Source organism: Nicotiana sylvestris, chromosome 2 (assembly GCF_000393655.2).
Source record: "Nicotiana sylvestris chromosome 2, ASM39365v2, whole genome shotgun sequence".
NCBI lineage: Eukaryota > Viridiplantae > Streptophyta > Magnoliopsida > Solanales > Solanaceae > Nicotiana > Nicotiana sylvestris.
In genome coordinates, this window is record NC_091058.1 from 193,464,830 (window position 1) to 193,482,669 (window position 17,840).

Below are 17,840 nucleotides of genomic sequence, written 5' to 3' on the forward strand. Positions count from 1 at the left end.
AATATGAAATCCTCTTTCATTTTTATTTCAAAATAAACTTAATTCCAAATTCCTTTTTATTCTTTCTCTTTTTTTTTCAAAAATTAATTAAAATAAAAATTAATTCCTAGAACTAAAAAAACTAATTAAATCTAAAATGATAATTAACCCAATAAATTAAAAATAAATTAACAAAAAAACTACTTAGAATCAAAGCTAAAATTAAAAGTGCAAATTAAACTATTTTTTTGTGATTTTCCCATTTTATGAAACAATTAATTTTCTAATTAATCCTAAAATGTAAAATTAAACCCTAAATGCAAATGCCAAGTATTTTTTGTATTTTTTGTATTTTTGTATTTTTTGTTGGTTAAATAAAATAAACATGCACAGACAAATGCAAACAATTAGCAAAAATGCCACAAAATACAAAATTATAAACACTACAAGAAATTGTTTTGTTTTGAATTTATGAGAGTACTTCATATAGGACAAAAATCACGTGCTCACAGTACCCTCTTAGTTCGACTGCCCACTTGGCCAGTCGATTTGACAATTCGGGCTTATGCAAGATATTTTTTAGAGGATAAGTGGTTAATACACATATGGGATGACATTGTAAATATGGCTTTAACTTTCTAGATGCGCTGATTAATGTAAGTGCTATTTTTTCTAAGTGAGGGTATCTAGTTTCAGCATCTCCCAGAGTTCCACTTGCATAATAAATAGGGAATTACGTACATTTCTCTTCTCAAACCAGTACTCCCCTTACTGCTATCTTAGACACTGCCAAATATAGGTATTGTTTTTCATCTACCTTTAGGGTGTGAAGCAAAGGCGGGCTCGATAGATATCGCTTTAATTATTCTAAGGCTTGCTAACATTCCGGGGTCCATGCGAAGTCCTTTTTATTTTTGAGCAAGGAAAAGAACCGGTTACTCCGATTTGATGTTCTAGAAATGAATCGACCCAGAGCAGCTATTCAACTTGTTAACCTTTGCACGACCTTCACACTATCCACAATGGCCTTGATCTTATTGGGATTAATTTTGATGCCCCGATTCGACACCATGAAGTAGAGGAACTTACCTGAGCCGACTCCGAAGGCACATTTCTCCGGGTTAAGCTTCATGTTGTATTTTTTCAAAATTTTAAATGTTTCCTGCAAATGAGTCAAATGGTCCTCTGTGTGCAGGGACTTAACCAATATATCATCAGTGTAAACTTCTATTGTTTTACCTATTTGTTCTTCAAACATTTAGTTAACTAGGCGTTGGTATGTAGCTCTTGCATTTTTTAGCCCGAAGGGTATTACATTGTAACAATAAGTTCCAAATTTAATAATAAACGAAGTCTTTTCCTAGTCCCCCGAGTTCATCTGAATTTGATTGTACCCTGAGTAGGCATCAAGAAAAGTTAGGATTCGTGGCCGGCCGTGGCATCAATCATACGATCGATGTTGGGTAATGGGAAAGAGTCTTTTGGGCAGGCTTTGCTCAAATTTTTGTAATCTATGCACATTCTAAGCTTATTTCACTTCTTAGGAACTACAACTACGTTGGATAACCATTCGATGTACTTTACCTCCCGAATTGATCCTATTTTAAAAAGTTTGGTTACCTCGTCCTTTATGAATGCATGCTTCACCTCGGACTGGGGCCTTCTCTTTTGCTTCTCCGGTTTGAACCTGGGGTTGGTGCTCAGCCGGTGTGTTGTTACTTTTGGTGGAATTCCTGTCATATCTAAATGGGACCAAGCAAAGCAATCCATATTATCAATAAAAAATTGAATGAGGTTTTTCCTGAGTTCGAGGGTTAATCCCATTCCCAGGTATAGCTTTCTCTCGGGCATATGTTCGATCAGTATGACCTGCTCCAGTTCCTCGATTGTTGGCTTAGTTGCATCAGACTCTTTGGAACGACGAAGGTTTGAGGAGTAAGGAAATCCTCATTCTCATCTTCGATTACTTGTTGCTCCGATTCCGTCGAGGCTGGAGATGATGATTGCTATTTGGCCTCCTGTTTACCTTCGATGCTCGATTTCTTCGAGGTCGAAGGCTCATGTATCGGTACCACCTCCTTGATTGCAAACATCTTCTTTGTAGCATGTTGCTCTCCGTAGACTATTTTCACTCTTTTCTCTATTGGGAACTTCATTATCTGATAAAGAGTTGAAGGCACTGCCCTCATGATGTGTATCCATGATCTCATGAGGAGCGCATTACACCTCATGTCACCTTTGATGACATAGAATTTAGTATCTTGTACGGTCCTGACAACATTTACCAACAGGATAGTCTCGCCCTTTGTTGTTTCACTTTCCATGTTAAAGCCATTTAAGACACGGGATGCAGGTACAATCTGATCTTGCAGGCCAAGCTGTTCTACGACCCTCGATCTGATTATATTTAGCTACCTGGATCCACTAAAACTCGTTTAACATGAATTTTATTCAAAAGGATAGAAATTACCAGTGCGTCATTGTGTGGATGAGATATGCCTTCTACTTCTTCGCCATAGAATGATAAGGCATCCTCGGGCACATAGCTCCGAGTCTAATTTTTTTTCTGGTGATTGATACTTTGGTGCATTTGAATACAAGTCGTTAAGGGACATCGACTCGCCAATGATCATGTGGATTATATGTTGTGGTTCTTCTTGCTCATTTTTCCTTGCATCTCTCTCCCTGAAGTGGTTTTTGGCTCTATTACTGAGGAATTCTCGAAGGTGACCTTCGTTGAACAACCGAGCCACCTCCTCCCTAAGCTGCCTGCAATCTTTGGTTTTATGACCACGTGTTCCATGATACTTGCACATTAAGTTTGGGTTCCTTTAAGAAGGATCAATTTGAATGGGCCTGGGCATTTACACTGAAATTATCCCAGATGCAATAGCTTGGGTTCTAATAGCTGACACGATCCCAGATGCATCTACACTGAAATTATATTCTGACAATCGAGGTGCCTCTGCGGGGTCGGTATTCTTATCGATCATGCTCTTACTCATGAGTCCTCGAGAACTTTGGCCTCGATCGTGTCTCCGATAATTTCAAGGGGCATTATGACCTGAGCCGTTGTTTCTCCACTAGACGTATGGTTTATATTGTTCCTTGTTCGATATCGATTCCCTGTCTTCATCCCTCGGGCGCTTGGCTGCGAACCTGTCAGGATGAACTAAACCCGAGGGGATCCCAAATGGTTATCCTCGACCCTAATTTTTGATTGATAACAATTGTGCACATATGACATGTCACAGCGGGATACTTGATCAAGTTCTGCTTTAATATTCGAGATGCAATCGAGCTACTTTCATTCAAACCCTACATAAAAGCTTGTACTACCCAGTCATCCGAGACCGGTGGTAACTCCATTCGCTCCATCTGGAACCTAGACACGAACTCCCTCAACATCTCGCCATTCCTCTATTTTATCTTGAAGACGTCCGATTTTCTTGTGGCCACCTTTATGGCCCCAGCGTGTGCTTTCATAAGGCATCTGCTAGCATATCAAACGAATCAATAGAGTTAGGAGGCAAGTTATGGTAACAAATCCTGGCTCCCTTCGATAGTGTTTTCCCAAACTTTTTCAACAAAACCGATTCAATCTCATCGTCGTTCAAGTTATTTCCCTTGATCCTGCAAGTGTATGAAGTAATATGCTCATCAGGGTCGGTTGTCCCATTATACTTGGGTATGTTAGGCATGCGAAACTTTTTAGGTATGGGAATCAGAGCCACACTCTGAGGGAATGGTTTTTGTATAAACTTCTTGGCATCTAAACCTTTTAAATACTGGAGGTGCCCCCGGTATTTTGTCAACACGGGAGTTGTAAGTTTACACCTTTTTGTCATTGCCTTCAATCTTCTTTTCTTCGGACTCGATCATCTTGGTGAGATCTTCGAGCATCCTCATAGGGGTGGGAGTCAGTCACCGAGTCATTTCCGTTTGACCTCTCCGGTGCTGGTTCGGTACGTCGAGTATTTTCATGTTCAGCTAAGCTCGGAGTCTTATTCTGACTTTGAAGTTGAGCGATGGCGATTTGCTGAGCTTGCAACATCTCGAATATCACTGGAGGCTAATTCCCCCATCTCCCATTCCTTGTGCTCCTTAGCCACCAGATTGGGCTTCTCTACATATATTCCCTCCAGGTTCTGTGCCTAAATCCGCGTTTAGAGCAATGTGTGAACTAACATCAACTGGTTCTATATTTAACACTTCCCCTGGGTTTATCGGTGGTACACCGACCCCTGCATTGTTGTTTTTTCCAAGACCTTCGTAGTCATGAACAAGTGCATTTTTTAAGCTAGACATAAATGTAAATGACAATTCTGATGAATAGTAGGCAAAAAGTAGAGAGTACATTCTTTGCTCAATGATTAAATAATATTACAAGAGGAACCCGAAATAAAGTATAATTTTATTTATGGTAAGGAATATTCTTGATACAGCTGTCTAACCGCCTAGTACGGAATCGTACAATCCTATTCCAGGATTTGCGCCATGATCTTGGGAACGTGGCAGGAATCTAGCTTATTCTGTTACAAATCCATAACGGTACAATTTCGGGGTCGAGCATACTCAGCTTCAGTATTCCTCGTACTCCTATCTCTGGGCATTGCATTCTGTCTTCGAGCTCAAGTCTAGTCTATCGGGCTCGAATTCAACCTCGCTCGGACTCGAGCTTAGGACGGACCCTCGAGCCTTTAAGTTGGAGGCATATTATTTTAACCATATACAATACCGACCAAAGTTGGTCGGTAATGCTTCCACTGCAGTAACCGACCAACTTTGGTTGATAATCTTAAATATAAATTCTTTAAATTTTATAAAATATTGTAAATAATAATATAATTATTAAAATTTAAAATATTGGGTCCATAATTACCGACCAAAGTTGGTTGATAATCAAAAAGTTTCTTTGACTAAGCAAGTCTGACCACTTTGGTCAACTTTTTGACCTTTATAGAGACCAACTTTGGTCGGTATTTAATTTTAAAAAAATATAAAATATTTTTTTTGTAGTTTCCGTCTATGTTGGATGGTTTTTTGGTCGCTTTTTTTGACCAACCAATGTTGATCGGTATGGCTTGATCAATTTTTTCCTGATTTCTAGTAGCGCGTTGCAAGAGTTTCTATCATAGAATTTGGAGTTTCAGCAAATGATTCTAATTTCGACGCGGGAACTACTAGCGTTTCGGCATTTGCATGGTTAGTTAAAGCCATCAATATATCTCCAATTTGATATTTCCACTCCTGCTACTGATTTATAAAACTTCTCATTATCTCTCCTAACCCTGGTTGCTCTCCGCCCCTATAAGAAGATCTCTCATGCGAATCCTCCATGGATGAGCGTAGTGAATACCCAGGGCTCTAGTTATCCGGAGTTTGTCCCTTTGTTAAGGCTTGATTTACTTGCTGAGGTGGATCATTTGGCTGGTTGGTGATTCCAGATATTGCATTCCTCCAAATGACGGTTAACAAGTGAGAATCAAAGAGAACTAAGGGAGTTGTAAAAAGATCTACTACGTTTTGAAATAAATGCACAATTACCTACGGTGGACATCAAACTGTTTAACCTAAAATTGGCATAATAAGTTAAATTAATTAAATTTGAAGAATTATGCCACAAGTAATTAATCATTTCACTTCAAATAAGTTGATCTTAGTCAACATGGAATAGGTAAATAAAGCCAATAATTGTTGACAAGAGCAATATGAAAGCACTGCAGAAGAAAGAAAGAGCTTCTAATTGATAATTCTCAAAAAAGGGATGATGTAGCTGATCGGGCTGCTTGAAGTTGAAGATCCAATCGTGATTTTAGTACAATGACAGTGTCAATGTAAAGTTGAATGGAATACAATTGTGGAGGAAGGGAGTTTCTATAGTGAGCAATTAACGTAATTGCTATCTAAAATCTTGCATGTCTGTTATGAGTACTATTGGCACGTTCCCCCGGTTACGCCCGCTGGATTTGAAATGGCCGGAGTGTTAATGTCAAATCCCAGATATTTCATAATTTGTTGTTAGGATCAGCTTTTCTGTATACTCTATACACTAAAGACTCTCCGGATGATTTTTGTCTGATCCCTGTTGGACCATTTCGGGAGGTACTTCTTGGTCAATGTTGAGTTGGCTGACTCAGTGCTGACTAGAAAATACTTACCACGTGTCGACTATCTTGCTTGTGAAGTGGTACGACCATATTTTACTAGTACAGTGTAACGAATTGACTGGTCGTTTTGAGCAATTGTGTCAGGTTCGGCAGTTTGAGGTCACGAGTAGCTTCACACAGTGTATTATGACTTGCGTGCATCATTGGTTCGGGTTTCTGAAGGTTCGGAAAGGATTTTAAAGAGTGACTCTCATCGAGGTTGAAAGAATCGACTAAGGTTTTGACTTTTGAGTATTTGACTTTGGATTGAAGTTTTGATGGTTTCAATAGGCTCGGATGGTGATTTTGGACTTAGGTGTGCGTCCGGATTTGGATTTGGAGGTTCGTAGGGTAATTCGAAGCATTTTGGCGAATATTGGATAGTTGAAGTTTTGGAAGGTTGAGAGGTTTGACCAAGAGTTGACTTTGGTGATATCGGGGTCGGAGTGCGATTCCATGAGTTGGAACAGCTCCATTATGTTATTTGGGACTTGTCTGCAAAATTTGACATTATTTTGGATTGATTTGATGGGTTTCGGCGCGAGTTTTAGAAGTTGGAAGATTTGAAAGTTCATGAGTTCGATTCATGGTGTGATTCGTAGTTTCGACGTTGTGTGATGCGATTTGAGGCCTTGACTAAGTACGTATCGTGTTTTAGAATGTGTTGGTATATTTGGTTGAGATCCAGGGGGCCTCGGGCATGTTTCGGATGCACAACGAGCCATTTTCTTCTATTTTTGGACTGCTATTTTCCGATATTTGGTTTCCTTAACCGCATTCTCATCCATTCCTCCACGATCGCGTAGTGTAACTTTGAGGCAGATAATATTTACTCTACCTGTTCGCATTCTTCTGTCTGCGAACGTGTAAGTGTACTTTTCCCTCCTTCGCGTTCGTGTGTTGCTTCACACGTTCGTATAGCTCAATTCCTGGGCCATCAACTTTTCCTCTTCCCAATCTCACCCTTTCGTACACGATCCCGTAGCATCAATTTGGGCAGTGGTCATTTCGTCTTCGCGATCGCAATTACTTTTTCGCGACCGCGATGTACAAACACCTGGGCAGAATATAAAAGTACTCTATGTCGAGGGTTAGCTATTTTTTATATTTTTGGAGTTCTAGAGCTCGGTTTTGAGCGATCTTTGTGGGGTTTTCAAGAAAATCAATTGGGTAATTGTTCTTCACCTAGAATTTATTATATTCCATCATTTTATCTCTATTTTTATCATTAAATTAGTGTTTTGAGTTGATGAAAAATGGGGATTTTGAAGAAAACTTTCAAAATGTAAAATGATGATTTGAGGGACGAAATGGTATCGGAATTTGATAATTATAGTATGGTTGAAATTGTACCGAAATGAGTGTTCGTATTTTGTAAAATTTGTCAGGTTCCGAGGTGCGGGCCCTGGGGGGTCGATTTTTGGGTTGATTTTAGTTTTTGATAAACATTGAAGCTTTATTATCCGGAATAGTTTCTTGTGAGTTGTATTTATGCTTTGAAGTTATTTTGGCTAGAGTTGAGCCGTCGGGAGGTTATTTCACCTGAGAAGTTCATTTAAGAGTAACGGTCTATCTTCTCTGAGGTAAATGTCTTGTCTAACTTCGTGTGAAGGAAACTACCACTTAGGAATTGAGTTGATTGTTCTATCTTGTTATGTTGAAGCCGTGCACACAAGATGACGAGTGGGTATTCCGTTTATATGTGGTATTTGACCGTACACTGAAACCCTTGATTGTAGAACTCCCGGTAAATGGAGTTATTGAATTGTTGCTGTTGATTTAAATTATTGTACGGGGGATCGGGTTGCACGCCGCAACAGGTGAAATAAGGGACGTGGTGAAATAAGGGAGGATGTTTATATTATGATATTATTATTGTACGGTAGGATCGGGTTACACGCAGCAACATGTGAAATAAAGGTTGACTGTTATAGTGAAATAAGGGTGAATTATGATATTAATATTGTACGGTGGGATCGTGTTGTGCGCCGCAACTTATTTTTTTTTTTGTTCTGATATTGTTATTGGACGGTGAGATCAGGTTGCATGCCGCAACAGGTGGAATAAGGGTGAATCGATATGGTGGAATAAGGGTGAATTATGATGTTACTATTATATTTTGTATTTTGTATTCCCTGTTTTATTGTATTGGCTTCAGTTTCTTCGTACGAGACTCTGGGAATTTGTATTTCCAGTTTTCACTATTTTTTGTGGATTGAGATATTGTTATTGACTTATTGCCTAGCCGTTGTTTCCTGAGCTCATTTCCTAATACTATTATTATGGTGAATTAATTTTCAAGGTGAATTTACTACGTGGAGTTATTACATCCTATCCTACTGAGCTGTTAGTAATATACTGATTTACAAATAAAAGAATTAATATTATGGTACCTTATGAGACTTTTAAGTTAAAACTCGCCGTATATTTCGGTATTTACCATATCTAATAGTTGTCTTATTTTACTTCAATTGATTTCTCAATTTAATCTCCTTAACCCATCTGAGGTTTTTATTTTACTTAAAACAAGAAATTGTTATTATGCTTTGATTTAATAAATTATATATTAAATTCAATAGCTTATTCGATGTTGTATTTTAGTTGAAAGTGTTATTTTTCTTCACCCAAGTGATTTCTAAAATAAACTTACCTTTCTCACTGATTTCTTACTTGGTCTAGAAATCGAAATTCTACTTTATGATATATAAATAAAATCTCTTAAACATCTTAATCAACATTTGAAATGGATATTATGTACCGAGTAGCACGTGGATTTTGCCGCGCAAATTGAGATGGAAATATATGGGCACAAGGTGTCATGTGTGCTTAAGGTTCGAAAGTTGTGATTTATGATATGAGATTACGAGAAGTGGGATTGTTGAAATTGTGTATTAGAATGAGTTGATTGGTTGAGTTGACATTGTTTTCCATACTTGAGCACATTTGTACTTCATCCGTACCCCAACTACATTGTTGTTAATTACTTGGTTATTTCTCGTTGCCATTCGTGTTCCCCTTATCCTTACTACTGTTTGTAATCTGATTTCTTTATGTTATTGCCAGTATTTTGATATTTCTTCCTTGTTAGCTTTATGTCATGCAGGTAAGGCCGACACTCGCCAAATCTTCTATCGGATCGTGATCTTCTTGGCCTGGTAAAAGCTTTTGCTCTTTGGCGGGCTATGGCTTTTTCTTCATCTTTTTCTGCTTCTTCACTTTCTTCTTCTCCATCTTCTCACTTTCCTTTTCTTTATCTTCTACCTTGGAGATACCATTTTGGAAGAACGACATGAGACCCCCGAGGAGATGGTGCTCGAAAATACTGCCGCCGAGGATGCACCCCTGAGAATAGATTAGGCTCTTCGCTTTGACTATATGTATTTTTCTTCTTCTTTGTTTCTATGTAAGGACCCCTCGTGGGCTTTTGTAATCATATGTAAGGATCTTTTGTGGTCTTTTGTAATCATGTGCTTATGAATACAAAGATTTTTCTTCAATTTGCCTCTGATTTATGCTGTATTTCTTTCTATCTGCATTTGTGGAGAATTTGAATGCAAGACTCCAGCGATCGGTGCGAGTATTGAGCCCGAGTGCAAGTATTTCTTCTGACCCTTGGTTGATCAAAACGATTCCCCATAGAACCCTTTGTCGTTCCTTGGACCGAGCCCAGATCGGTTTGATAAACTCAGGTCTTTGGGATCCCCGACTCTGAGTTGAATGAGAGTAGGGGTTCGAACTTTCAGTACGAGACTTAGCCTTTTAGACCGCGTGATAGTCTTTGTTGGGGGGATTTGCTCGGATGTGTAAGAATAAAGATAGCCTTTAGGCTTTCAGGAGCAGTCCCCGAGTGGGTGTTCGCTCAAGCTCGGGCTACCTGGGGACTTGTTTTGAATTCAGTGTAGATAGCCGTAAGGTGTTGCAGATAGATCCAGGATGAGGGCTTACCCGAGTTTAGATGGTACCTCGAGGCCAAGCCCATATGAGTAGAGTTTTATCACTTATTTTCTTCTTGAGTGAAGCCCTCGATATCGGGTACCATCTCGAGTCTCATAATGATACTAATGGACCCTTGGAGCATATCTTCTTCCTGATGGAGGTCCTTGTGATTGGGTACCATCTCAGAACTTGGTTGATGCGGGGGTCTCCGACCTCGAAACGTCATATGGCGGCGTTAAGTGAATGACAAGGTTATGAAATGACCCAGGTGATCCCGCCAGCACATTTTCCCAGGGCGATAAAAGCCCTAGCTAGTATTTTTAATCGGACTTTAAGGCAGGTGAGTAGTCGCCGCTTTTTCCATATATAGGGTTGTCTTCGGCCTTTTGGAGATTCCGCTATTCTGAGTAGTTATCCTCTTTTATAGAGTTCCCCTTTCATGTGTTAGGTCCTTCCTCATTTTAATTTTGATGCCCTTGCTCAGGTTCTCGCTCCAATTCTCTAGTTTTACCACAGTCATGGCTGCTACCTCAGGGTCCACTCGACAAGGAGAAGGGAGCTCCGCCTCTAGGCTTTTTGTTTCGGGAGGGAATCTCCCGTCTGAAAAGACTCCCAATGTTCGAGGTTATTGGGAGTATGCCTCAAAGTTCATTTCTTTAATAGGAGAGGAGCACCTAGAGTTGGTGAGGAAGGACTGTGGATTGGGAGAAAAGGTAGAATTGCGAGTGCCTTCCCCGGAGGATAACATCATGGACCATAAGCAGGAGAGGCCATTGCAGGACGACAGTTATTGTAGCAAGACGAGTCAGGCCTGGAGGCTTAGAGAGGGCGTATCAGCTAAACCTGCAGCACCCGAGGGTTCTCTACCATTGGCTTCTTCCCTATTGAAGGCACTTTGAGGGATGTTCGCTGCCAAAGGGCGCATGTATTGGGCTACCGTGTCCCAAATCGGGGTTGTTCTACCGGGGTAGATGGACCCAGACCAGTAGATGTACGCTCAACTCTTGAGGAAGCTCAACGGCTTTACTCGAAGGTAGGTTCAGGCCTTTCATACTATTTTTATAGTTTTGTAATTTTCACTTTCTTACCAAGTTTCTCTTTCACAGGCTTTTAATAAGCTTAAATCTAAGCTGCTTCGTCGTGAGGCCAGATTACAAAAAGCCGTTAATGAGGAGGAATACATTCGGCTTCTTTGTGATGAAAGGGAAGATGTGTTGGCACGTTTACGGTATGAGGCGAGTCAAGGCTAGAATTATGAGAGCCACCTGAAGGAGCTGGTAGTTTTGTTCCAAGAGAGTGCGTGTTCCTTCTTCTAGATCCTAAGGCAAATGTTCTGTTTATTTCAGTCGCAGAAAAAGACAGAGGACATGGAACGCCTTCGGAGCGAAGTTGGCCGAGCCAAGAGCAAGTGTGATGAGTTAAAGGCTCGGGTGGATGTTCAGGCTTCAGCGAAGAAGGGTGCTTTGGCTAAAGCTTCTGCCTTTGAGGTTCAACTTCATAACTCGTGATAATATCTTGGTTCGAACAAATATGATTATAAATCTCCAGTCTGAGCTTTTGAAGATAAAGTCCGAGATTGTGGAAGCCCGAATCGAGGCTGACAAGAAAGTGGTGGTCTATTTGAAGGACGTTGCCGATGCTCGTGCTGAGCTAAGGAGGGCTCTCGATCGGGAGAGTAGGAATGAAGAGTACACGAGGTGCACGTATCCGAGGGAAACCCTCGAGGAATTTCATGCCAGGGGATTCGATCTCTCGGAAGAGATAAAATAGGCGAATGCGGAAGAATATGATGCTCAGTTCCTTCTATTTGATGCCGAAGATGGCGAGAAAGAGGCCGGCGGACCATTGTCCCCAAAGGGGACATAGATTAGGCCTTTCCTTTCTTGTTTTGTTTATTGTGCGTTCAGTGAACCTTGTAAATAACGCTTGTATTCCTTCACATGTATGTATAAAAGGAAACCCTGCGGTTTTATTTTTCATGCATTTCCGTTCGCCTTGATTTTAGCCAGACGAACTGGTTTTTGAGTTAAAATGAATTCTCAGATTCGTGGTATAGCCTTAGAGCTCATTAGGCTTGGCCGTAGGCTCTTACGCGCTTGGTCGATACAACCTTTTAGTATAAGCGGGCATTCGAGCTCTTATGCTTGTGCTCTTAGACATGTTTGGTCAACTGTTTTGGGTTCAGTCTCCGAGTCGGATATTGACTCGAGCTCATTCGACCCTCAAGTTATTCAATTTCAAACTGGTCCTTAGGCTCTTATGCGTTGGGTCGGTATGACCTTTTGTATGGGCTGTCGACATTGACTCTTACGCTTTGGGTCCATGCGACCTTTTATGTGGGCTAGCGATAGTGGCTCTTATGCTTTGGGTAGATGCGACCTCTAATATAGGCTTTATTTTTCCCTCGATAAGGATTTTTTGAAATAATGTTTTCCTTGTCTCTTTGAGGGTTTGATAAAAATCTCGATTGTGAATCATTATATGGCGATGATCGAGCACCTCGGGAGGTTTGGCTCGGTGGCTGAGTATTTCGAAGCTTGTATTTAGGAGCTGACATGGTCGAAGCTCATTTGCCTTTGTCGAGGTAGCCTATTTAACCAGTTCTTTTCATTGTCACTTGGTAAAAGTGCAGTTCATGCCTTGCTTGAGGTCTTACAGATATTGTTGGTGCCTTATATAGGTCTTACGAGACCGAGGCTGCCCCAATGTGGTATTATGGCCTCGGGCTTTGATAAGTCGATGGAGATTGCGATTAACGGCTGTCCCCAAGTCATTGAGGATTTCTCAGCTCGGGAGCCATTACTTGTAAACTTGGTATTGCCTCATTGAGGGCTTATGATTTTGGAGTTTCCGAGCCGGAGGTCATGTGACCTTGAGTTTTCGACGCTAGTCCCCGAGTGTTCGAGACATTTTTGGCTCTGGAGCTATTTTGTGATCTTGATGTTGCCTCATTGAGGGCTTACGAGTTAGGAGCTCCGACCCGGGGGTCGCATTGTTTGGAGTTGTTGATGCCAGTCCCCGAGTGTTCGGGACATTTTTGACAGAGGAGCCGTTTTTGCAAAAATACTGAGTTTCTTTGATTACTTGGTACAAGTATACACATTTTGCTGTTGCAGGCTCGGTTGTTCTATGCATACACAATTCTTTCGACCGTTTGGCCCGATACATTATTTTCCTATTGAGAACCCACTTACCGCATCTTGGCTTTTGCGAGTAGGTGACATTCTGGGGGGATACCCCCCAGTATTTGAGGTTGATTGCAAAAGAATCCTTGAATACTTGTTGGGTCTTTCTTAGGTAGCATATAGATATTGCCTTATTAAAAACCTTGCCGGTAAAACCCTTCTTGGGATAAAAACCCGATCGAAGGAAAAGAGTGCAATGCATGCTTTCAAAACCTAAGGCCTTCGAGCTGGGAAGCGCTTCGGCCATTGTGATCGGGTACCTGCATCCATGTTAGTATAAAATGTAACTGAAAAAAGGGGGATGGCCATACCTTAGTGTTGATGGCACTTTGAATCTCGATGTGGTTCAATTGCTTGTTACGAGGACTCGGTACAATCCTCTATTTTGTTTAGTCGAGCTTAGACGAAGACGTAGTTTGCTATCACTATTTTACTATTTGATTACCATTTGGCTCCTTCGAGGGTGGAGGTACTGGTGTCGGCGTCACACCGTGCACCGCGAACATTTCACTTGCCGCATGTTGTCCCCCGTAGACTATTTTAATTCCATCCTTTGTCGGGAATTTCTTCATTTGATGGTAGGTGGATAGTACTGCTCTCATACAGTGTATCCATGGCCTTCTGAGCAAGGCGTTGTACCTCATATCTCCTTCGATGACATGGAATTTGGCATTTTGGGTTGTGCCAGCCACGTTGACTGGGAGGGTGATTTTCCCTTTAGTTATTTTGCTCGCCATGTTGAATCCATTGAGGACTCGAGAGGTGGGCACAATTTGGTCAAGCAGTCCGAGCTACTCTACCACCCTCGACCTGATAATGTTGGCCGAGCTACCTGGATCCACATGTACACATTTAATTTGAAATGTATTTACAAGGAAAGAGATTACCAGTTTGTCGTTGTGAAGATGAGACAAGGTCTCGATGTCCTCGTCACTGAATGTGAGGGCATCCTCGGGTATGTAACCCCGAGTTCGCTTTTCTCTAGTGATGGATATTTTTGTTCTTCTCATCATGGGCTCCTATGGGGCATCGATGCCTCCCAAGATCATGTGGATGACATGTTGTGGCTCATTTGTTTCATTCTTCTTGGTCACCTCTCTTTCCCGGAACTAATTTTTGGCCCGGTCACTGAGGAATTCTCGGAGGTGACCTTTACTGAGTAGTCGGGCTACTTCTCAGAGATGGTGGCAATCCTCGGTCCTGTGGCCGTGTGTGTTGTGAAATTCACAAACTAAGTTGTGATTTCTTTGCGAAGGATCTGATTGCACAGGCCTAGGCCACCTGGCTTCTCTAATTTTACTGATGGCGAACACGATGTCTGATACATCGATGTTGAAGTTGTATTCTGACAAGCGAGGTGCCTCCATTGGCCCTGTGTGCCTATCGAATCTAGCTTTGTTGACGAGTCCCCAAGGATTCTGGCCTTGGTCCATCCTTCGATCATTGCATGGTATGTTGCGCCACAGGGCATTTATCCTGTCTTTGACGTATGGCTGGTACCTTTCTTTGTTTGGCTTTGGCTCCTTCGCCAGAAGCCTTCTTGGGTATACCGAGCCCGAGGGGGCTCTTAGTTGGTCGTCCTCGACCCTAATTTTCGATTTATATCGATTGTGAATGTTTGACCAGGTCACATCGGGATAATCAACCAGATTCTATTTCAGCTGCTTCGAAGCCACCGAGCTTCGTTCATTCAGACCTTGAGTGAATGTCTGCGCTACCCAGTCGATGGAGACTGGTGGAAGTTCCATTCACTCCATTTGAAATCGAGATACGAACTCTCGCAGCATCTCATTATCCCTCTGCTTGTTATTGAAGATGTCGGATTTCCTTGTAGCTACTTTGATTTCACCAGCATGTACCTTAATGAAAGAATCTGCCAGCATGGCAAATGAATCTATCGCATTTGGGGCCAGGTTGTGATACCACATCCTTGCCCCTTTAAAAAGTGTTTCTCCGAACTTCTTCAGTAAGATGGACTCAATCTCGTCATCCTTTAGCTCGTTGCACTTCACTGCACAAGTGTAAGCGGTAACGTGCTCATTTGGCTCCGAGGTTCCATTGTACTTCGGAAGGTCGGGTATTCTAAACTTCTTTGGAATAGGTTTTGGGGACCTTTCTATGGGAACGACTTCTGTATGAACTTCTTTGAATCCATACCTTTCAGGATCGGGGGTGCGCCCGGAATTTGGTCGACCCTGCACTTGTAGGTCTCGACCTTCTTGTCGTTGGCTTCTATCTTCTTCTCGCCCGATTCGATCCTCCTCGTGAGTTCCTAGAGCATCTTTACGATGACGGGGTCGGCTGCCGACCCGTTGTTGCTTGATCTCTCCGGTACCTACTTGGCTGGGGGAGCCGTCCCTGGTGTTACCGTGCTGGGAGTTTTCTGGTGACTTCGCAGCTTAGCAATTTCTAGCTGTTGTGCCAACAACATTTCAAAAATAACGTGAAGGCTAACCTCCTGTTCTTCCCTAGCCGGGGTTTTCTGAGCTTTTTGTTGGTCTCCTTGGTGCATGCTCCTGTTAGTGTGGGAGCTTATATCGACGTTTTGGGCATCGCACGAGACCGCGTCCACGGGAATTGGTTCTGGTGCGTTCTCATGGTTTTGTGGTGGTACACCAACACCTAGAACATCCAAACCATTCTCTTCATAGTCCTCAAGATTGTTGTTTCCACCTCCATTTATCGAGTTAGACATTTTGACCTAAAATCGAAGATCTTGGACAAGAAAAAGTATGAAAGATAACTCGCGTTATGTGGTAAAACCTGCATGAAAATAATCATTGTTATTTTTAGCCCAACGGTGGGCGCCAAACTGTTTACCGTGAAAATGATAATAACAATTAAATTTTATTTTGTGGTTCTAAAATACGTGATCTATTTTTATGCTAGTTGTTAGGGTAATACATGCTAAGTGAGGTACTTGGAATCAAGATAAAAGCTTAAAATAAGATGTTAACCAAACCGAATGGCTGTCGATCGGGGCCTCGAGCTTGCTTATTCGGGGCCTCGGGGTCGAGTTAAATGTCCCGCCGAGGTTAGTCGATGGAGACTAACAGTTATAATAAAATCAATGATGGCTCTTTATGGCCAATAATAAGCAATAAATAAAGAATAATAAATAGAACACAATAGATATGAACAGTAGATGCAAGTAAAGAGATCGGGAGAATATGTTAGAGAGGAGAGAGAATGTTCTTGTTTATTTAGTATTGAGCAACAGGTGTCTACAAAATGAAAAGGATCCCCTTTATATATGAGGGGGAATCCTAACATAGTAAAAAAAGCATTAATTACAAAGATATGGAGATGGTACAACTAGTTAATGCCTTGATTCATTTTTGGACTAGTCCACTAGACTTTGTCAGCCCTATTTATGCGCCTTAGGAACTCTCCACTTTCTCTCCGTAACCGTCGGTCTATACTGCCCCGAGGTTGGGCATCGATGGCCCTTGAGGGATGAAAATCGGCCGTAGTCTCGATCATTCGAGACGTGCTTACGAGGCGTCGTAACGACGAAAAATTGGATCCTCCGATTTTACCGTATACACATATCCTTCACAGGCTAGGTGTCTTGACCTAGCCATGTCACTACTCTACCGGTTAGGCTTGATAATTACTGGGTACCTAATTATGGTAGTCAGAATTGGGTCCAACCAAATCAGCCATACAGGCTAGTCCAACCACAACACAACAATGGGAATATGGGAGCCATGCAACCTCTCAATAATGTGGCACCCTATCAAAGGCCACAGGGATACAACAACCAAAATCAGTAGCAGGTTTATAATCCTCCTCAGTGACAACACTGTTGGAGACAGAAAGAAGAGTTTGCTAGACTCGAGGCAATGATGTAGTAGGTTATTGGGTCATATGCGAAAATGAGTGAAAACGTAGATGCACATGAGTCAGTCATAAAGAATATTGAAGTGCAAATGGTCCAGATCACGTTGTCTTTAAATAATCATCCTCGTGGGACATTGCCTGCAGACACTCAGGTAAATCCAAAAGATAAAGGCCCAAAGCAGCTGATGGAAGTGAGTCTACGTAATGGCAGAGACCTAGACTTGGAGCAAGAGAGGGCTCAAGAAAGCAGACAGGCTAAGACACTTGTACCAGTGCCCATTGAGCTAGATGATTCAGCAAAACTGACAGAGGTGACAGCACAGCCTACCCAGGAAGAAACCAACACACAGATTGTGGCTGAGAAAGAAGCTGAGATAGCCCAGGAACCCGTAATTGAGGTGGTGTCTGACAAAGAGAAAATCCAAATCACTGGGAAGAAGATACCTCCAACACCATTCCTATAGAGGCTGGACAAATATCAGAAAGAGGAACAATACAAGAAATTCTTGGAGATGTTGAAATAAATTTAGGTAAATATTCCATTGATTGATGCTTTGAAGGAGATGCCTGGTTATGCAAAAATGATGAAGGACTTGATGTTCCAAAAATTTGATTTCTAAGATTTGGCCACAGTGACTCTAACTCAGACCTGCAGTGTTGTGGTAACTAGACCAGTTGTTGAAAAGTTGGTTGATCCAGGGAGTTTCACAATTCCCTGCACCATTGGTAACTTTTCCTTTGCCAAGGA

General features: G+C 41.6%; 2 protein-coding genes across 2 annotated transcripts; one reads left to right on the plus strand and one right to left on the minus strand.

The window, feature by feature from the left end:
* Window positions 1-14,997: 14,997 nt before the first annotated feature.
* Window positions 14,998-15,944, minus strand: LOC138886109 (uncharacterized). The gene is made up of 2 exons (XM_070167142.1): window positions 15,705-15,944; window positions 14,998-15,621 (listed from the first exon to the last, which is right to left on the minus strand). Exons 1-2 carry the CDS (start codon window positions 15,942-15,944, stop codon window positions 14,998-15,000), a joined length of 864 nt encoding a protein of 287 aa, XP_070023243.1.
* A 1,183-nt stretch (window positions 15,945-17,127) lies between these two features.
* On the plus strand, window positions 17,128-17,556 carry LOC138886110 (cytosolic calcium-binding protein 2-like). The gene has a single exon (XM_070167143.1). The coding sequence runs from the start codon at window positions 17,128-17,130 to the stop codon at window positions 17,554-17,556; it is 429 nt and encodes a 142-aa protein (XP_070023244.1).
* Window positions 17,557-17,840: the final 284 nt, after the last annotated feature.